The 15,292-nt window shown below is 38.9% G+C and overlaps 1 protein-coding gene across 1 annotated transcript; it reads left to right on the plus strand.

Annotated features, from left to right (window-relative positions):
• The first annotated feature begins 4,323 nt into the window (after nt 1–4,323).
• LOC107795475 (pentatricopeptide repeat-containing protein CRR2, chloroplastic-like) lies at nt 4,324–8,965 on the plus strand. The gene has a single exon (XM_016618117.2). It carries the CDS (start codon nt 4,574–4,576, stop codon nt 6,449–6,451), a length of 1,878 nt encoding a protein of 625 aa, XP_016473603.2. The 5' UTR covers nt 4,324–4,573; the 3' UTR covers nt 6,452–8,965.
• The last annotated feature ends 6,327 nt before the right edge of the window (nt 8,966–15,292 follow it).

The raw sequence follows: 15,292 nt of genomic DNA on the forward strand, positions 1-15,292 counted from the left end.
GGGCCGATTAATAGCATTTGGTTCGAAAGGCTGAATGAAATCTTAATTGTCTTTCATCTTTCTACTTTCTAGTCTCTTCTGAACTTCTCACAAACCTAGGTCCAAAAGAAGGGAATAGCCCGGGATTTTCGAAGGCCCATATCTGGTTCACCTTAGGTCATCATTGACCCATACCCATTGGGTCAAAAGGGTAAATAACAGGGGCATGAGGGTTAGTTTAGGTATTTGGTTGAGGGAATCTCCCTGATAGCAGAAATAAGAAGCTTCTAGTGGGGGTTTCTAATGGATTTTCAGATTTTAGGTGTTTGAACTTGGGGAGAAAGTCAGAAAATGAGGGTTCGATGGGCAAAAAATAAAGTTAAAGGAAGGACTAGAAATGAAAACTGAAACCTGGGGTCTGCCCTAGTGACTTGCCTATAAAGGCATTCTTACTTGTCTTAGAAGGCAAGGATTTCCTTCGCGTGACATGATTACAATTCTAAAAACCAATTCGGAGAATGTGTTCGCACAACTTCGAACAAACCTTCTTAATAATAAAATGGGTTTTCGTAGGCTATTAATTAAATTAGCTCATATAGTCCGAGGTGTGCCATCTACCATTTAATCATACAAAATGTCGAATGTTCGTAGTTTGCTTTAGGCACGCCAACTTTGGCCAAACTTTTATTTTTTTATAATAATAAAGCGTTATTAATTGTGGACATGTTCGCGTGACATATTTTTGACGCGCCAACAAATGGGTACACGTACGCGCAACCCGTTTCAAGATAATTTTCTTAATTAAAAAGCGATAAAGGGTAAATGCACATAGGATCTAAAGTCAGTAATTAGCCACTTTAATAAGCCAAGTATGATCAAAGCGACCGTGCTAGAACCACGGAACTCGGGAATGCTTAACACCTTCTCCCGGGTTAACAGAATTCCTTACCCGGATTTCTGTGTTCGCAGACCGTGAATAGAGTCAACTTTCCTCGATTCGGGATTTTAAACCGGTGACTTGGGATACCATAAATTATCCCAAGTGGCAATTCTGAATCTTTAAATAAACAAATCTCGTTTCGATTGTCCTTTAATTGGAAAAACTCCCTTATACTTATACCCTTTACAGGGTGTAGTGAAAAAGGAGGTATGACACCTAGGTCTGTTACAACCATTGCCTATTCCAGATGTGGTGTGGTCACATATTAGCATAGAATTTATTAATAGATTACCTAAGTCAAAAGGGTGTGAAGTAATAATCTTGGTGGTAATTGATAGGTTGAGCAAGTATGGCTTTTTTATTTCATTAAAACACCCCTACACTACTCAATCTGTTGCCAAGGTTTTCCTATACACAGTGGTAAAGCTACATGGGATGCCTGATGTCATCACTAGTGACAAAGATGTTGTTTTCTTGAGTTCTTTCTGGCAAGAACTCTTCACTCTAGAAAGGGTACAATTGCCCACTTCTTCAGCATATCATCCTCAGTCTAATGGGCAAACTGAGGTGCCGAACATGAGCCTTAAAACATACTTAAGGTGCTACTGCAATGAGGATGCTACTAATTAGTATTCATGTTTGTCTATGGTTGAGTACTGGTACAACACTTCTTTCCACTCATTTATACAAACTACTCCCTATGAGGCATTGTATGGTAGACCCCTACCAATGCATTTGGCCTATCTTCCAGGGGAATCAACTTCTGCTGAAGTCGACAACACACTAGTCAATAGGGAATTGAAAATCCAGCTGCTCAAACATCATTTGAGAAGGGCACAACTCAGAATGAAACAACAGACAGACTCTCATAGAAGTGACAGACAATTTGCAGCGGGAGACTAGGTTTATTTGAAGGTTCAGCCCTACAAACAAGTAACAATTTCACATCATTCATCTCACAAGCTGGCTGCCAAGTATTATGGACCCTTTCAGATCATCAAAAGGGTTGGTCCACTTGCCTATACTCTTTTGTTTCCTAATAGTGTAAGGATTCACCCCACAGTTTATGTTTCCTTGTTAAAAAAATGTTATGAAGTTCCCTCCCAAATTTCATATCTTCCTGTCATTGACTTAGCAAGTCCTTATTGCCCTGACCCTGAGCTTGTTTTACAAAGAAGAATGGTCAAAGAGGCAATAAGGCTGTGGCACAACTTCTAATTAAATGGCATGGACTGCCTGCTGATGTAGTACATGGGAGCTGGTTACTGTATTGCAGACAAGGTTTCCCTCATTGGATCCTTGTGGACAAGGATCTTCTATTAGAGGGGAGCATCGATACACGATTATTAGAAAGGGAATGGAGTTCAGAAAAAGAAGCAAATAATTTAGTTGTAACGGTTAGTTAGGAATTCAAAAAGTAGTTACAGTTAGTTGAAGTTTGTTACAATAACCAACTTCTGTCAACTGAAGGAATCTGTTAGAAAAGCTCTTGATTTTTCATTCAATATAATAGATATAAATACAATGTATTACACAAATTAGATGCATGAATAATAATACAATTCCCATTCTACTCCTCCTCTCTTCTTCTTACTCTCTTCTTCTTCCTTCTTCTTTGCACTTTTCTTTACAGTTGACTTCTCGAAATTCTTCTTGAATCAACTCTGCGATCCTCGAGTTTAGTGAGCTCCTGCAATCACGTAACAATTTCTGTAAAAAGCTTTGGTGGAGGACCATTTTAAAAAACAACAACAACAACCCAGTAAAATCCCACAAGTGGGGTCTGGGGAGGGTAGTGTGTACGCAAACCTTACCCCTACTCCGAAAGGGGTAGAGATGTTGTTTCTGAAAGACCCTCGGCTCAAGATAATAAAAAGAAGACAAAAGGAGAGGATATTAGATTCATCACGGAGATCATAGGAAAAATAGGAATATAAAATGCAGAAGAAAAATGCAAAGCAAAAACGGTGGCTAGTAAATGGATCCAACGTCGAAAAATAAAATAGTAAGACAAGACATTGCCCCTAGCTCTCTTAGACAAAACCCTACCGGACTAGTCTCACAAAGGTACAAAGTAACATAAGACTCAACTACCTCCTAGCCTATAACCGTAATACTCGACCTCCACAATGTCCTATCAAGTGTCATGTCCTCGGAAATCTGAAGTCTCACCATATCCTGCCTGATCACCTCTCCCCAATACTTCTTAGGCCGCCCTCTACCTCTTATCGTGCCTTCCACAACCAGCCGCTCACACCTCCTTACTGGAGCATCTGGGCTTCTCCTTTGTACATGCCTGAACCATCCGAGCCTCGCTTCCCGCATCTTGTCCTCAATGGGAGCCACGTGCATCTTCTCCCGAATATCATCATTCCAAATCTTATCCATCATAGTGTGCCCGCACATCCACCTTAACATCTTTATTTTTGCTACTTTCATCTTTTGGATATGTAAGTTCTTAACAAGCCAACACTCAGCCATATACATCATGGCCGGTCTAACCACTGCTTTGTAGAACTTACCTTTAAGTATCGTTGGCACTCTCTTGTCACACAAGGCTCCAGATGTTAACATCCATTTCATCCATCCTACCCCAATACGGTGTGTGACATCCTCGTCGATCTCCCCTCCCCCGTGGATAACCGAATCAAGGTACTTGAAGTTGCCTCTACTTGGGATAACCTGTGACTCAAGCCTCACATTGACGTCCACTTCCCCCGGCTCATCGCTGAACTTACACTCGAGGTATTCTGTCTTCGTTCTGCTTAGCTTGAAACCCTTAGACTCAAGAGTTTGTCTCCAAACTTCCAATCTCTCGTTAACACCGGCTCGTGAATCATCAATCAGAACTATGTCATCGGCGAATAGCATACACCATGGCACCTCCCCTTGAATATGGTTTGTTATCGTATCCATCATCAGGGCAAATAAGAATGGACTGAGCGTAGAGCCTTGGTGTAGCCCCATTTCAATCGGAAATGCTCAGAGTCACCTCCTACTGTCCTAACCCGAGTCTTAGCCCCATCATACATGTCCTTAATTGCCATAATATAAGGAACCGACACACCTTTTGCCTCCAAGCATCTCCAGAGAACTTCTCCAGGAACCTTGTCATACGTTTTCTCTAGGTCAATAAACACCATGTGCAGATCCTTCTTTCTCTCTCTGTACAGTTCCACCAACCTCCTAACAAGGTGTATAGCTTCTGTGGTGGAACGACCCGGCATGAACCCGAACTAGTTGTCGGATACAGACGTTGTCATCCTCACCCTCGTTTCAACCACCCTCTCTCATACTTTCATGGTATGATTCAGTAATTTGATACCCCTATAATTATTACTACTCTGAATATCACCTTTTTTCTTATACAATGGAACCATTGTACTCCACCTCCACTCACCGTACTCTGAAATTTTTCTTTTTGTAATTCAAGCCCAATTTTCCCGTTGAAGTACAAAAACTATTGAAAACATTATTTAAGAGAATAATCTAAATTAGTAAACCCTCTTACTGTTCCCGCCTGTTGTCTGTCATCTTTATCATCATTTAGCACGATAAGTTTGGAAGATTTTGGCTTTCCCGCCTTTTAGTATTTGTTACAACCACTACTATTGGGAAAAAATTCATACCTTTTTCTCGTACCAAAATTTTTAAATGCTATCAATTATTGCGAGATGGTCGGCTCGCAAGGGCAAAATCACCTCTGCTCTTAATTCGACTGAACACTTAAATGATTCATTCCCTTGTATTAGACACATTATTATTCAACTTCATCACTATCATCAACACTCATTTTCACAAAATCCAACTCAACATTACGCCTATCTTCTCCAATCTTGCATCGCTCGGAAAGCAGTTGAGCCTGGAAAACAGCTCCACGCGCATCTCTGCCTCACGGGTTTAGGCTACAACATTAATTTGGCAACGAAGTTGGTCAATCTATATTGTGTTTGTGATAAATTGTCGAATGCCCATCACCTGTTTGATAGAATTCCTAAAGGAAATATTTTTCTTTGGAATGTTTTGATTCGTGGGTATGCTTGGAATGGACCTTACCAGGCTGCAATTTCTTTGTATTATCAAATGCTTGATTATGGGCTTGTTCCTGATAATTTTACCTTTCCGTTTGTGTTAAAAGCGTGCTCGGCCTTGACGGCGATTGATGTGGGGAGGGATATTCATGAACACGCGAAAAGAACGAAGTGGCATAAGGATGTTTTCGTGGGTGCCTCCCTTATCGACATGTATGCTAAGTGTGGTTGTGTTGGTAGGTCGAGGCTGGTGTTTGACAATGTTGCGGAGAGGGATGTAGTTGTTTGGAATTCAATGCTTGCTTCTTACTCACAAAATGGTCACCCTGAGGATTGTTTGTCTTTATGTGGTGAAATGGCATGTGAAGGTGTTAGACCTACGGAGGCGACCTTAGTGACTGCTATTTCTGCTTCTGCTGATGTGGCGGCCCTTCGACAGGGAAGGGAGCTTCATGGGTATAGTTGGAGACAGGGTTTTGACTCTCTGGACAAAGTGAAGACAGCACTCGTGGATATGTATGCCAAGAGTGGGTCCGTGAATGTTGCTAGGATCTTGTTCGAAGCACTCGAGGAGAAAAGAGTTGTTTCTTGGAATGCAATGATCACAGGATATGCAATGCATGGTCATGCTAATGCAGCACTTATTTTGTTTAATCAGATGGTTGGTAAGGCTCAGCCGGATCATATAACTTTTGTTGGGGTTTTATCTGCTTGTAACCATGGAGGTTTGTTGAATGAAGGGAGAATGTATTTTGATTCAATGGTAAAAGATTACGGAATTGAACCAACCATTCAGCACATTACATGCATGGTTGATCTCTTAGGTCATAGTGGTCGCTTAGATGAGGCTTATGGACTTATGATGCAGATGAAAGTTATGCCAGATGCTGGTGTCTGGGGTGCATTGCTTAATTCGTGCAAAATCCATGGTCATGTGGAGTTTGCAGAATTGGCATTGGAGAGGTTAATTGAACTTGAGCCTGATGACGCAGGAAATTACGTGATTCTGTCAAACATTTATGCCCAAGCAGGTAGATGGGAAGGTGTTGCAAAGCTTAGAGAACTAATGAATGAAAGAGGTGTAAAGAAAACCATCGCGTACAGTTGGATCGAAGTTAAAAACAAAGTACATGCATTTCTCTCGGGGGATACCTCTCATCCTATGTCTGATGAGATTTATGCAGAGCTAGACAGCTTGAAAGCACGAATGGTACAAGCTGGTTATGTCCCAAACATTACACCTGTTTTCCATGATGTGGAAGATGACGAGAAGAGCAGAATGGTCTGCAGCCACAGTGAAAGGCTAGCGATTGCTTTTGGACTAATTAGTACACCCCCAGGGACAAAGCTCTTGATCACCAAGAACCTCCGAGTTTGCGAGGACTGTCATGTTGCAATCAAGTTTATCTCAAAGTTAACAGAGAGAGAAATCACTATCAGAGATGTCAATCGCTATCATCATTTCAAGGATGGCCTCTGTTCTTGTGGAGATTATTGGTGAAACGGGTCTAGGAATTTGGATGTTGACAAGGGAGATTAGAAACCAGTTGCTCCTTGAAAAAGAATTGGCTTTTCTAACTGCGTGAAAAGGAAAATCATTGATTGTGTTGGCAAAACACAAAACTCCTTAAATGTGATCCTGTTCTTGCTGTCAATAAGGAAACAGTTCTAATTGGAATTCTGAAGTTGCACGACAAAGAGATATTGGGTTTGGCCAATGTAAAGATTGGATCTTGTAAGGAAAACGTTAGGATGTTGAAGAGAACTCTGATTCATTCCTGGACTTAATCTTTGTTGCCACACCTCACTTCACGTCAAACATCAGCTACTCTTGCAGCTCACATAGATTCGCCATGAGATAGTTAGTGGCCTTACCCTGTATATCTCAGTGGTGAATAACATGGCCAGTGTATATCTCTTGCAGCCAGATAGTATTTTAATTCATAGGTACTTGTAACTGCGATCTGTGATGTATTTCTTTGTCAAACTCCTAAGGCTGAGTGGAAGTCAGCATTGACATGGTCAAATGACCAAAAGACCAATTCAACTATATTCTCATCAAAGGTATTTATCTCAAACAACTGGTCATGAACGGAAGCCTCTATACTTTGAATAACATTTCTCCAAGCAAACCACTGGCCATGTTATTTTTAGGATGCTAAAACAGGTACTCCATCTATCTCAATTTGTTCAGCACCACTCTTTTTTTTTTTTTTGCCCGTCGCAAAAAGATTGATACAACTTTATACTAAAAAACTTATATTTACTTTTCACTTTTGCCCTTGTTGAGACGTTTCTTTTATGAGTTGACATGATTTGTGTGGACCTTATGAGAAGTGTCTTTTGACTATTTTACACACTAAGATTACGTGTCAAAAATCCTCCTTTATATTTTAAACACCATATTTCCTCAAAATGGGGCTGCGGGAGTATTAGTTTGTTGCTCTAAACTTGTATTATTTTGGATTCACAGCCAGGAATCGTGTTAGAATGAAAAAAGAATAAAAATCTTAAAAAGGAGAACATCAAAGCGGCCTGGTGACATAAGCATCTTGAAATAAACTCCTATAAATTGATCATTGTTCCTGACATATCATTACTAACATTACCATTCACAAATATGGTTCACAATTAGCAAGATACCACGAACTAGTGGCGTAGTCAGGAATTCAGTAAGGGAGTTCAAAATATAAAGAAGTAAATATACGAAGAACTCAAGGGGACTGAACATCTATTATATATACATAAAAAATAATTTTGACCTAGTATATATAGTGTAACTTTCTGGCAAAGAATGAATCCTCTTCCGGCCCCCTGGCTCTGCCCATGCCGGGAACATGATCGAATTTAAAAAAAAATGTAGCAATCTGGGTTCATATATCTCCACGTTTGATATTTCTGGTCACTCGTAAGTGGGTCAAAAACCTTACTGCAAATAAGTCCTTATTCATGGCATATCGTCAAAGCTACAACATAAGATCTACGTAGTTTGCACATATGGAGTAGCATTGATGAGATGCCATGAATAGGATCTATTTGGAGTGGTTCTGAGTTCTGATGGATGGATGTAGTGTTCCTTAAGGATCTTTATATAGGTGATTTGAAAGGCTTAGCAAGAAATTACAATTAATTTGGCCTGACCCAATTGGGTATTTTATTTATATTTCGGATTGACTAAATGAAATAACGGATTCAGTTTGTTGGCATAATGCACATGGAAATTAATGCATCTCCAATACATTTATTTCAAAATCTACTCCGTAGATTGCAAAATAAATTACTACTCCATCCGTTCCAGTTTATGTGAACCTATTTCCTTTTTGGTCCGTTCCAAAAAGAATGACCCCTTTCTAAATTTGGAAACAATTTAGCTTAAACTTACAATTCTATCCTTAATGAGAAGTTTTTATAACCACACAAATACTCTGGGCCCCTTTTTGACTTGTTTAGAACCACAAATTCTAAAAGTCTTCATTCTTCTTTTAAACTTCGTGCCCAGTCAAACAGGTTCACATAAATTGAAACAGGGGGAGTACTAATATCTTATTTTTTTCATAAAAAAGATACTGCTGATTGATGCATAATTAAGTTGTTGTTTAACAAGTGTGGGAACGGAAGGAGAGGAATGGATCTTATAGATAAAGGCGATCGTGCAAAAATTTGGTAAAAATGATATATGTGTAAGTTTGCAAATCAAACATGAAACTAATAGAATCAAAGAAATTGGAACATTTTCTCTCAAGGGTATTATAGTGAACACCGCAATCATGAAATTATATTCTCGGGTGAGGTTTTTGATTAACTTTAGATTGGTGAATGGTAAGACCAAATATGGATGTTTAACTTAATTACATATTTAAGAGTCGGAGGTGAAGTTGTAGATTAGACTATAGTTAGAGAATATTTTTTTATTGAAGGATAAAATTCAACAGAGATTGAGAGTTGATGTTGGAGTAGGGTATGAATCAAAGTATCAAACCTTTTGTAATGATTCCAATTTATTGAACATAAGGAAGAAAGAACTATTAATATATAGATTGGATGCAATTAGGGTTTCGAAAGAAAGAATTAGAAGATTAACTACTAAATAGACGATTCATATTGGCCTACTGAAGGATAGGTTTCGAAGATGATGAATGAGGAAAGTGAAGACAAACAAGAGAGAAAGGATGCGATATATGAGAGAGAAGGAATCAGAAACAGAGGGAGAACCAACAACTACTACTACTACACTTTAGTCCCAAGCAAGTTGAGCTATATGAATCCTCACTTTTCTGTCTAACCTGGTATGCCCGCGCATCCATCTCAACATCCTCTTTTCAGTCACCTTCATCTTCTAGACATGGGAGTTCTTGACTGGCCAGTACTCCGCCCTATACAACGAGCTCTCTCCAGAATAAGCTAAGAAAAGTCATATTTTTATCAGGTACTATATTAGAGGGTATTCGTGCCAAAGATAGTCTCCGATCACATGGGGTGCCCACAAAGATATGTAAAGATATTTTAATGAATGGGAGGTGGAGTAAGCTATGGAATTACTACAATTACTAGGTACAACAGTGGTATAAGAAGATAAAGAGGGTGTTATGGTCTAGACAACAAGTAATGATATGAAATGCTCTGTTAAAAGCTGTCATAACACTCTTCAGAACCAATCTGAGCACTTTTGAGCCAAATTGACCCTGGATAATGCTACGGAAGACAAAGCATCTGTCACGGTAACCTGTTTTGGTTGGGTTGTCATCAGAGAGGCATGCTTAACCTAAGATAATTTGCAGAGGAGAGGTTTCATTTTAAGTATCAGATGTTATCTTTGTGAAGAGGAACTGGAATCAATCAATCATCTTTTTTATTCATTGTAAAGTTGCTATGCAATAATGAGAGCTTTTCCTAAATAGGTGGTGTAGTTTGGGTTATGCCTTCAGATGTTAGGAGCTTATTGGTAAGCTGGAATGGACAGAATATAGTAAAGATCCAGAAACAGTTTAGGATGACTATCCGTTTGTGTATTTTCTGGACTATTTGGAGAGACTGGATAAAAAGAATCACATTTCTAGAGTCAAGAACCTTTGTCTGCAAAATCTATTTTTTTTTGCTGTACGTTTTTTTGTACTTTTGTGTACCTTCTTGGTTCCTTTTTTTGTGTTTCTTATTTTTTGGAATGACTTCTAACATATGGAAACAAAAATAAGTTGTGGCAGATATCTCTTTCTTGTAGTGACAAGATATTACAAGTTTTATTCATATTTTCATTCGCTCCATTTCATAATTGAGGGATCACAGCCTTATGGGACTGACCCCATTTGGTCATTCCACCTTCACTCACTTGAATCCTCAGCTTCAGATTTACTTTTGGTGGGTTGGCCAAGCTTCTTTTTGGCCAAAAGTGCTTTTGGCCAAAAATTAAGGTGTTTGGCCAAGCTTTTGGAAGGAAAAAAAGTGCTTTTGAGGAGAAGTAGTTTTGGAGAAGCAGAAAAAAGTAGCTTCTCTCCAAAAACACTTTTTTGAGAAGCACTTTTGAGAAAAATACACTTAGAAACAGTTTTTTAAAGCTTGGCCAAACACTAATTGTTGCTCAGAAGTGCTTTTCAAATTAATTAGGCAAACACAAACTGCTTCTCACCAAAAGTACTTTTGAAAAAAAACACTTCTCAAAATAAGCTGATTTTTGCAGCTTGGCCAAACGGGCTACAAGTCGAAACCTGCTCCATATTGTATCCATTTAAAGCTTTTTGCCTTTATCAACCCAAATTTCTTATAAAATTACCTCGAATTTATTTAAGGTAGGTTGAACCCAAATTTCTTATAAAATTACCTCGAATTTATTTTAAATAGTTTGATATTTTCTTCAAATTTTTGTTGCCCAAAATGTCAATTTACAAGTTAGAAATTAAGAAAGTATAACAAGGTCATGGAAATAAATTTGAGCTTCACTTGTTAAAATATACTCCCTTAGATTCAACTTCCTAATTGCCTACCTTATTTTCTAGACTACCAATCACACTTATTACGATTGTTACGTAAGCTATAGCATAAAACTTCTTTTACACTATCATTGCATTGCATAGATGTTAAACTCTTCAAAATATTATTATAATAACTTCATTTGACTCTCATTAAAAGAAATTGTGAATTAATACATTTTGGGATGAATGAACACTAAATCGAAGAAGTTATATCATCAAAGTATTTTTTTTTTTTTTTTTGTAAAAAATAGCAGATATACCTTGCAGAGCTCTACTGCTAGGATATCGACGGCACCACCGTGGTTCAGTAGAAGTATGACAAGGTAGCCATGGTAATAGCTATGTTGATTGATGATTGATCGCCATATAGGCAAGAAACTCGTTTATAATCAACATCCACCAGACATAGCTATCACCAGACATAGCTATTACCAATCAATCAACTATATCTCAAATTCTCAATCTTAAATTGGTAGGAGCTGAACTTATGAATCCTATACATCCATTATATTCCGAGTTCGAAACTTTTTTGATGTTTTTTTGGACAAAAAGTACGTTTCTAATGCTAAAAAAAAATTACATAACTAGGTAAAATGCAGTACTATACTGCGTTTTACTTTAAAGGAAAGTTAGCCGTTAAAGTAAAACGCAGTATAGTACTGCGTATTATTTAAAATTTATTTTTTTTAACTAATTCGCAGTACTATACGATGTTTTACTTAAACGCAGTACAATACTGCGTTTCACATATTAATGCCCAGTTCTGAAGTAATACAGAGAACATTTGTTTTTTTTTGTAAAACGCAGTATAATATTGCGTTTTACACTGAAACGTACTATTATACTGCGTTTTACTCTGATTTTTGGCCCCACCAATTAACTGACATAACAATAATTTAAATACATAAAACGTAGTATTGTACTGCGTTTTACATAGAAAAATTCTACACCCCAAACTCGGACTTGCCTTATTTAAAGGCGTTTCAATTTTATGAAAATCCATTCAATGCTTTACTTCAAACTTACGTTCATACTTCTCTCTTCTTCTTATCAATCATTTTTTTACAATGTCTGAAGTGCCAAAAATAAGGGTTTCACTATATTGAGGGGGGGGTGAGGTTGTGCTGGAGAATAACTCTGTGAGGTATAGCTCACCTCTACAGTGTCATGTTAAATTGCCGCTTACTATGGAGTACGATAAATTGGTATCGTTGTTACGTAAAAAAATGAGTGATAGGAGGCGTTCGGTTAACCTTAAAGTAATCAGTAGATTTCCGTATTCAGTGACTCCGCAGGGGTTTGCTTATTATTTTGAGTTTAACATTGAGGATGATGAAACTCTTAGAGATTTTTTGCAGATTCCGGATGAATACAGGGAATTTATTGTAATAAAATTATTGGAAATGTACGTCAAGGTGGAAGACGTTCCCAATAATGAGGGTGTGCATAGTAGGGATAACCCCCAGTCATCGAGTGGTTATTCTGGAGCAGTTTTTGCCGGACAGATTGCTGATGAAAGAGCTTGCCTTGATTTAAACTTGTCACCACCGGCGAAAGAGCAGCCACAAAATAATTTTTCCACTTTATATAATCAACAAGACGACTGGTAAACTTCAATTTTACTAAGCTTTAGCGATGTTTATTTTATGTTTTAATTGGATTTGTATTAACACTCATTTTTCATAGGGGGTACCGTCCGGATATGAATTTTACAAGCTATGACCCCGCTCCTAGTTGGAATATACGTAGTTCTAGAGTATTGGACCACGGTGGTCCATCCGGGAGTCATCACCAACAAGAAAATATCCATCATGAAACGTCAAGACAGTACGACTTGTAAGTAAAGTGATATAGCTATATCTAAAGTATTTATCTAGTTGGGTAACTTATCATTTTGTTCTTTTTGTGCAGTGAAAACGAGCTTCTCGAAGCTCCTGACCTCACACAGTTGCCCATAGACGACGTATTTACTCGTGATTTGGCAGATGCGCAGAGTCAGGAAAATGATAGTGATTATGACAACAATGCGGATGAGTCTGGGGATGACACACCCTTCCATGATGAGGGTGATGATGAGGAGGAAGTGAATGTTGAACCTGAGCTGATGAGGGAGCATGTTCCTCCACCTCCCGCTAGACCAAGAGTGTATGAGTCTCACGTGCCATTTCATGAGCGGAATATTCCCTACGTTGATAATTTGCCAAGCATGCCGAACGTGGATGCCCTCACAATGGATGATGATGAATTTCGGTCAGCGATGTGGGATGAGTCTAGACCAGCTGTTCTGACAAAGGGCATGTATTTCCCCGATAAAGCTCGCCTAATTAGGGCTGTAAAAATCTACAGTATAAGAGAGTGCCGTGAGATGACGGTAAGCGAGTCAACTACGGAGAAATACAAGGTTGTATGTCGTATAGACTTTATGGGTTGTCACTGGATGTTGCGTGCCACCAAGAAGAAATTAGGTTTGTGGAAAGTGGGTAAATTTATTAGCGAGCACAGATGTGAAATGGACACATACAATGAGAATCACTTTAACTTGGATGTGGACTTGATTTCTCTTGTCTTGATTCCATATTTGAAAGTGTCCATTAGGTTCAAGATTAAAGAGTGTATTACAGTCGTCCACCAGGAGTATGGTTGTACTATAACCAAAAGAAAGGCATATCTCGGTCGCAAACGTGCCTTTGAACTTATTTATGGCGACTGGGATAAGTCTTTTTCATCACTTCCCGGGTACATGGCTGCACTGCAACACTTTAACCCCGGGACTGTTGTTGAATGGAGGCGCGAGCGGAGTCCGGACAAACCCGAATATATTTTCAACTATGTGTTCTGGTCATTTAAACCAGCAATTGATGGTTTTGTGCATTGTCGTCCTGTTATTTCCATAGACGGTACTCATGTCTATGGAAAGTATGATATTAAGCTTTTGATTGCAGTTGCAGTAGATGCCAACGGTCAAATATTTCCACTAGATTTTGCCATATGTGCCAACGAAAGCGAAGAGACGTGGACGCTTTTTTTGAACCACTTGAAGCAGCACGTTGTCAAACAGCGTTCAAGTATTTGTCTAATATCTGATCGACATGGTGGTATTTTAAGTTCTGTACGCCACTTGCCTGAATGGCAGGAACCATATGCATACCACCGTTACTGTGTGCGTCACCTAAAGGCCAATTTCCAGAAGAAATATCCTAACAAGGCCTTGCATGACTTAATGTGGATGGCTGCAACTGAGCACCAACAGTGCAAATTCACGAGGCGCATGGAAGCGATCCGGTAGTTAGAACCACGAGCCTATACTTGGTTGATGGGGCATGAGCTTCACATGTAGATATTGCATACTGATGGCAGCAGACGATGGGGAACCCTCACTACAAACGTGTCGAAGTCATTCAACGGCTTGTTGAAGTCTGCCCGTGGACTGCCATGGTCCGCATGACATTCAAACAAAGTGCGGAGAGGTTTGTTGAAAGGCATGCAGCTGCATCAGCATTGATGGATAGGGGTGTTCAATTTATGCCAATACCCATGAGAAGATTTGAAAGGTCCAGGAGGCGAGCACAGTGGCAATCATTTCTTTAGTACGATCATGAACGGGGTGTTTTTGAAGTTAAGACCGCTATCCACAGACACCGTGGGAATAATCTACAAACGGTGAATGAAAATAGAAGGTTATGTTCATGTGGGAAATGGACCATCTACCACATGCCGTGCGCACATGCGTTGAAGTGCTTTCAACAAGTTGGATATGGGGCAACAAACTATATTGATAGGCAATACAGTGTTGTTGCATACGTAGACATGTATAGTGGGAAGTTGCAGCCATTAGGTGCTAAGCATTATTGGCCGCCGGAACCTTTTAAGATGGTATGTAACAAGGACTATTTGCACAAGCTGCAAGTGCAAAAGAGAACGCGTATACAGAACCAAATGGATGTTGGTGACACCGTTTATGCGCGTAAATGTGGCATATGCTCGCAAACAGGACACGACCATCGTAAATGTCCTTCAGGTGGTGTGTGTGGCGGTGGTAATCCGGCTCCTAATGCAAGTTCGTCGAATGTACCCAACTATCAAGGATACCCCTAGTCTTTTGTTTTGGTATTGTTTTTTGTAATACGTGTTTGTACTTGTGTATGTTGCAATATATATCAAATAAAATTATGTTCCACAATCTGGAATGAGTGAAGAAAAAGCTGTTTAATTGTAGGAAAATGTAATATGTAAAGCGTGGTTTGATAGTTTCATATAACAACACAAGCACTTAAACTTAACTTCTACTTCAATTAAAATAAAATTTAGTACACATACATGTCATACATGCCACTTCAATTAAAATAAAACATTACTACAGCACAAACACAAACATA

The sequence above is a fragment of the Nicotiana tabacum genome, chromosome 6 (genome assembly GCF_000715075.1).
Source record: "Nicotiana tabacum cultivar K326 chromosome 6, ASM71507v2, whole genome shotgun sequence".
NCBI classification, from domain to species: Eukaryota; Viridiplantae; Streptophyta; class Magnoliopsida; order Solanales; family Solanaceae; genus Nicotiana; species Nicotiana tabacum.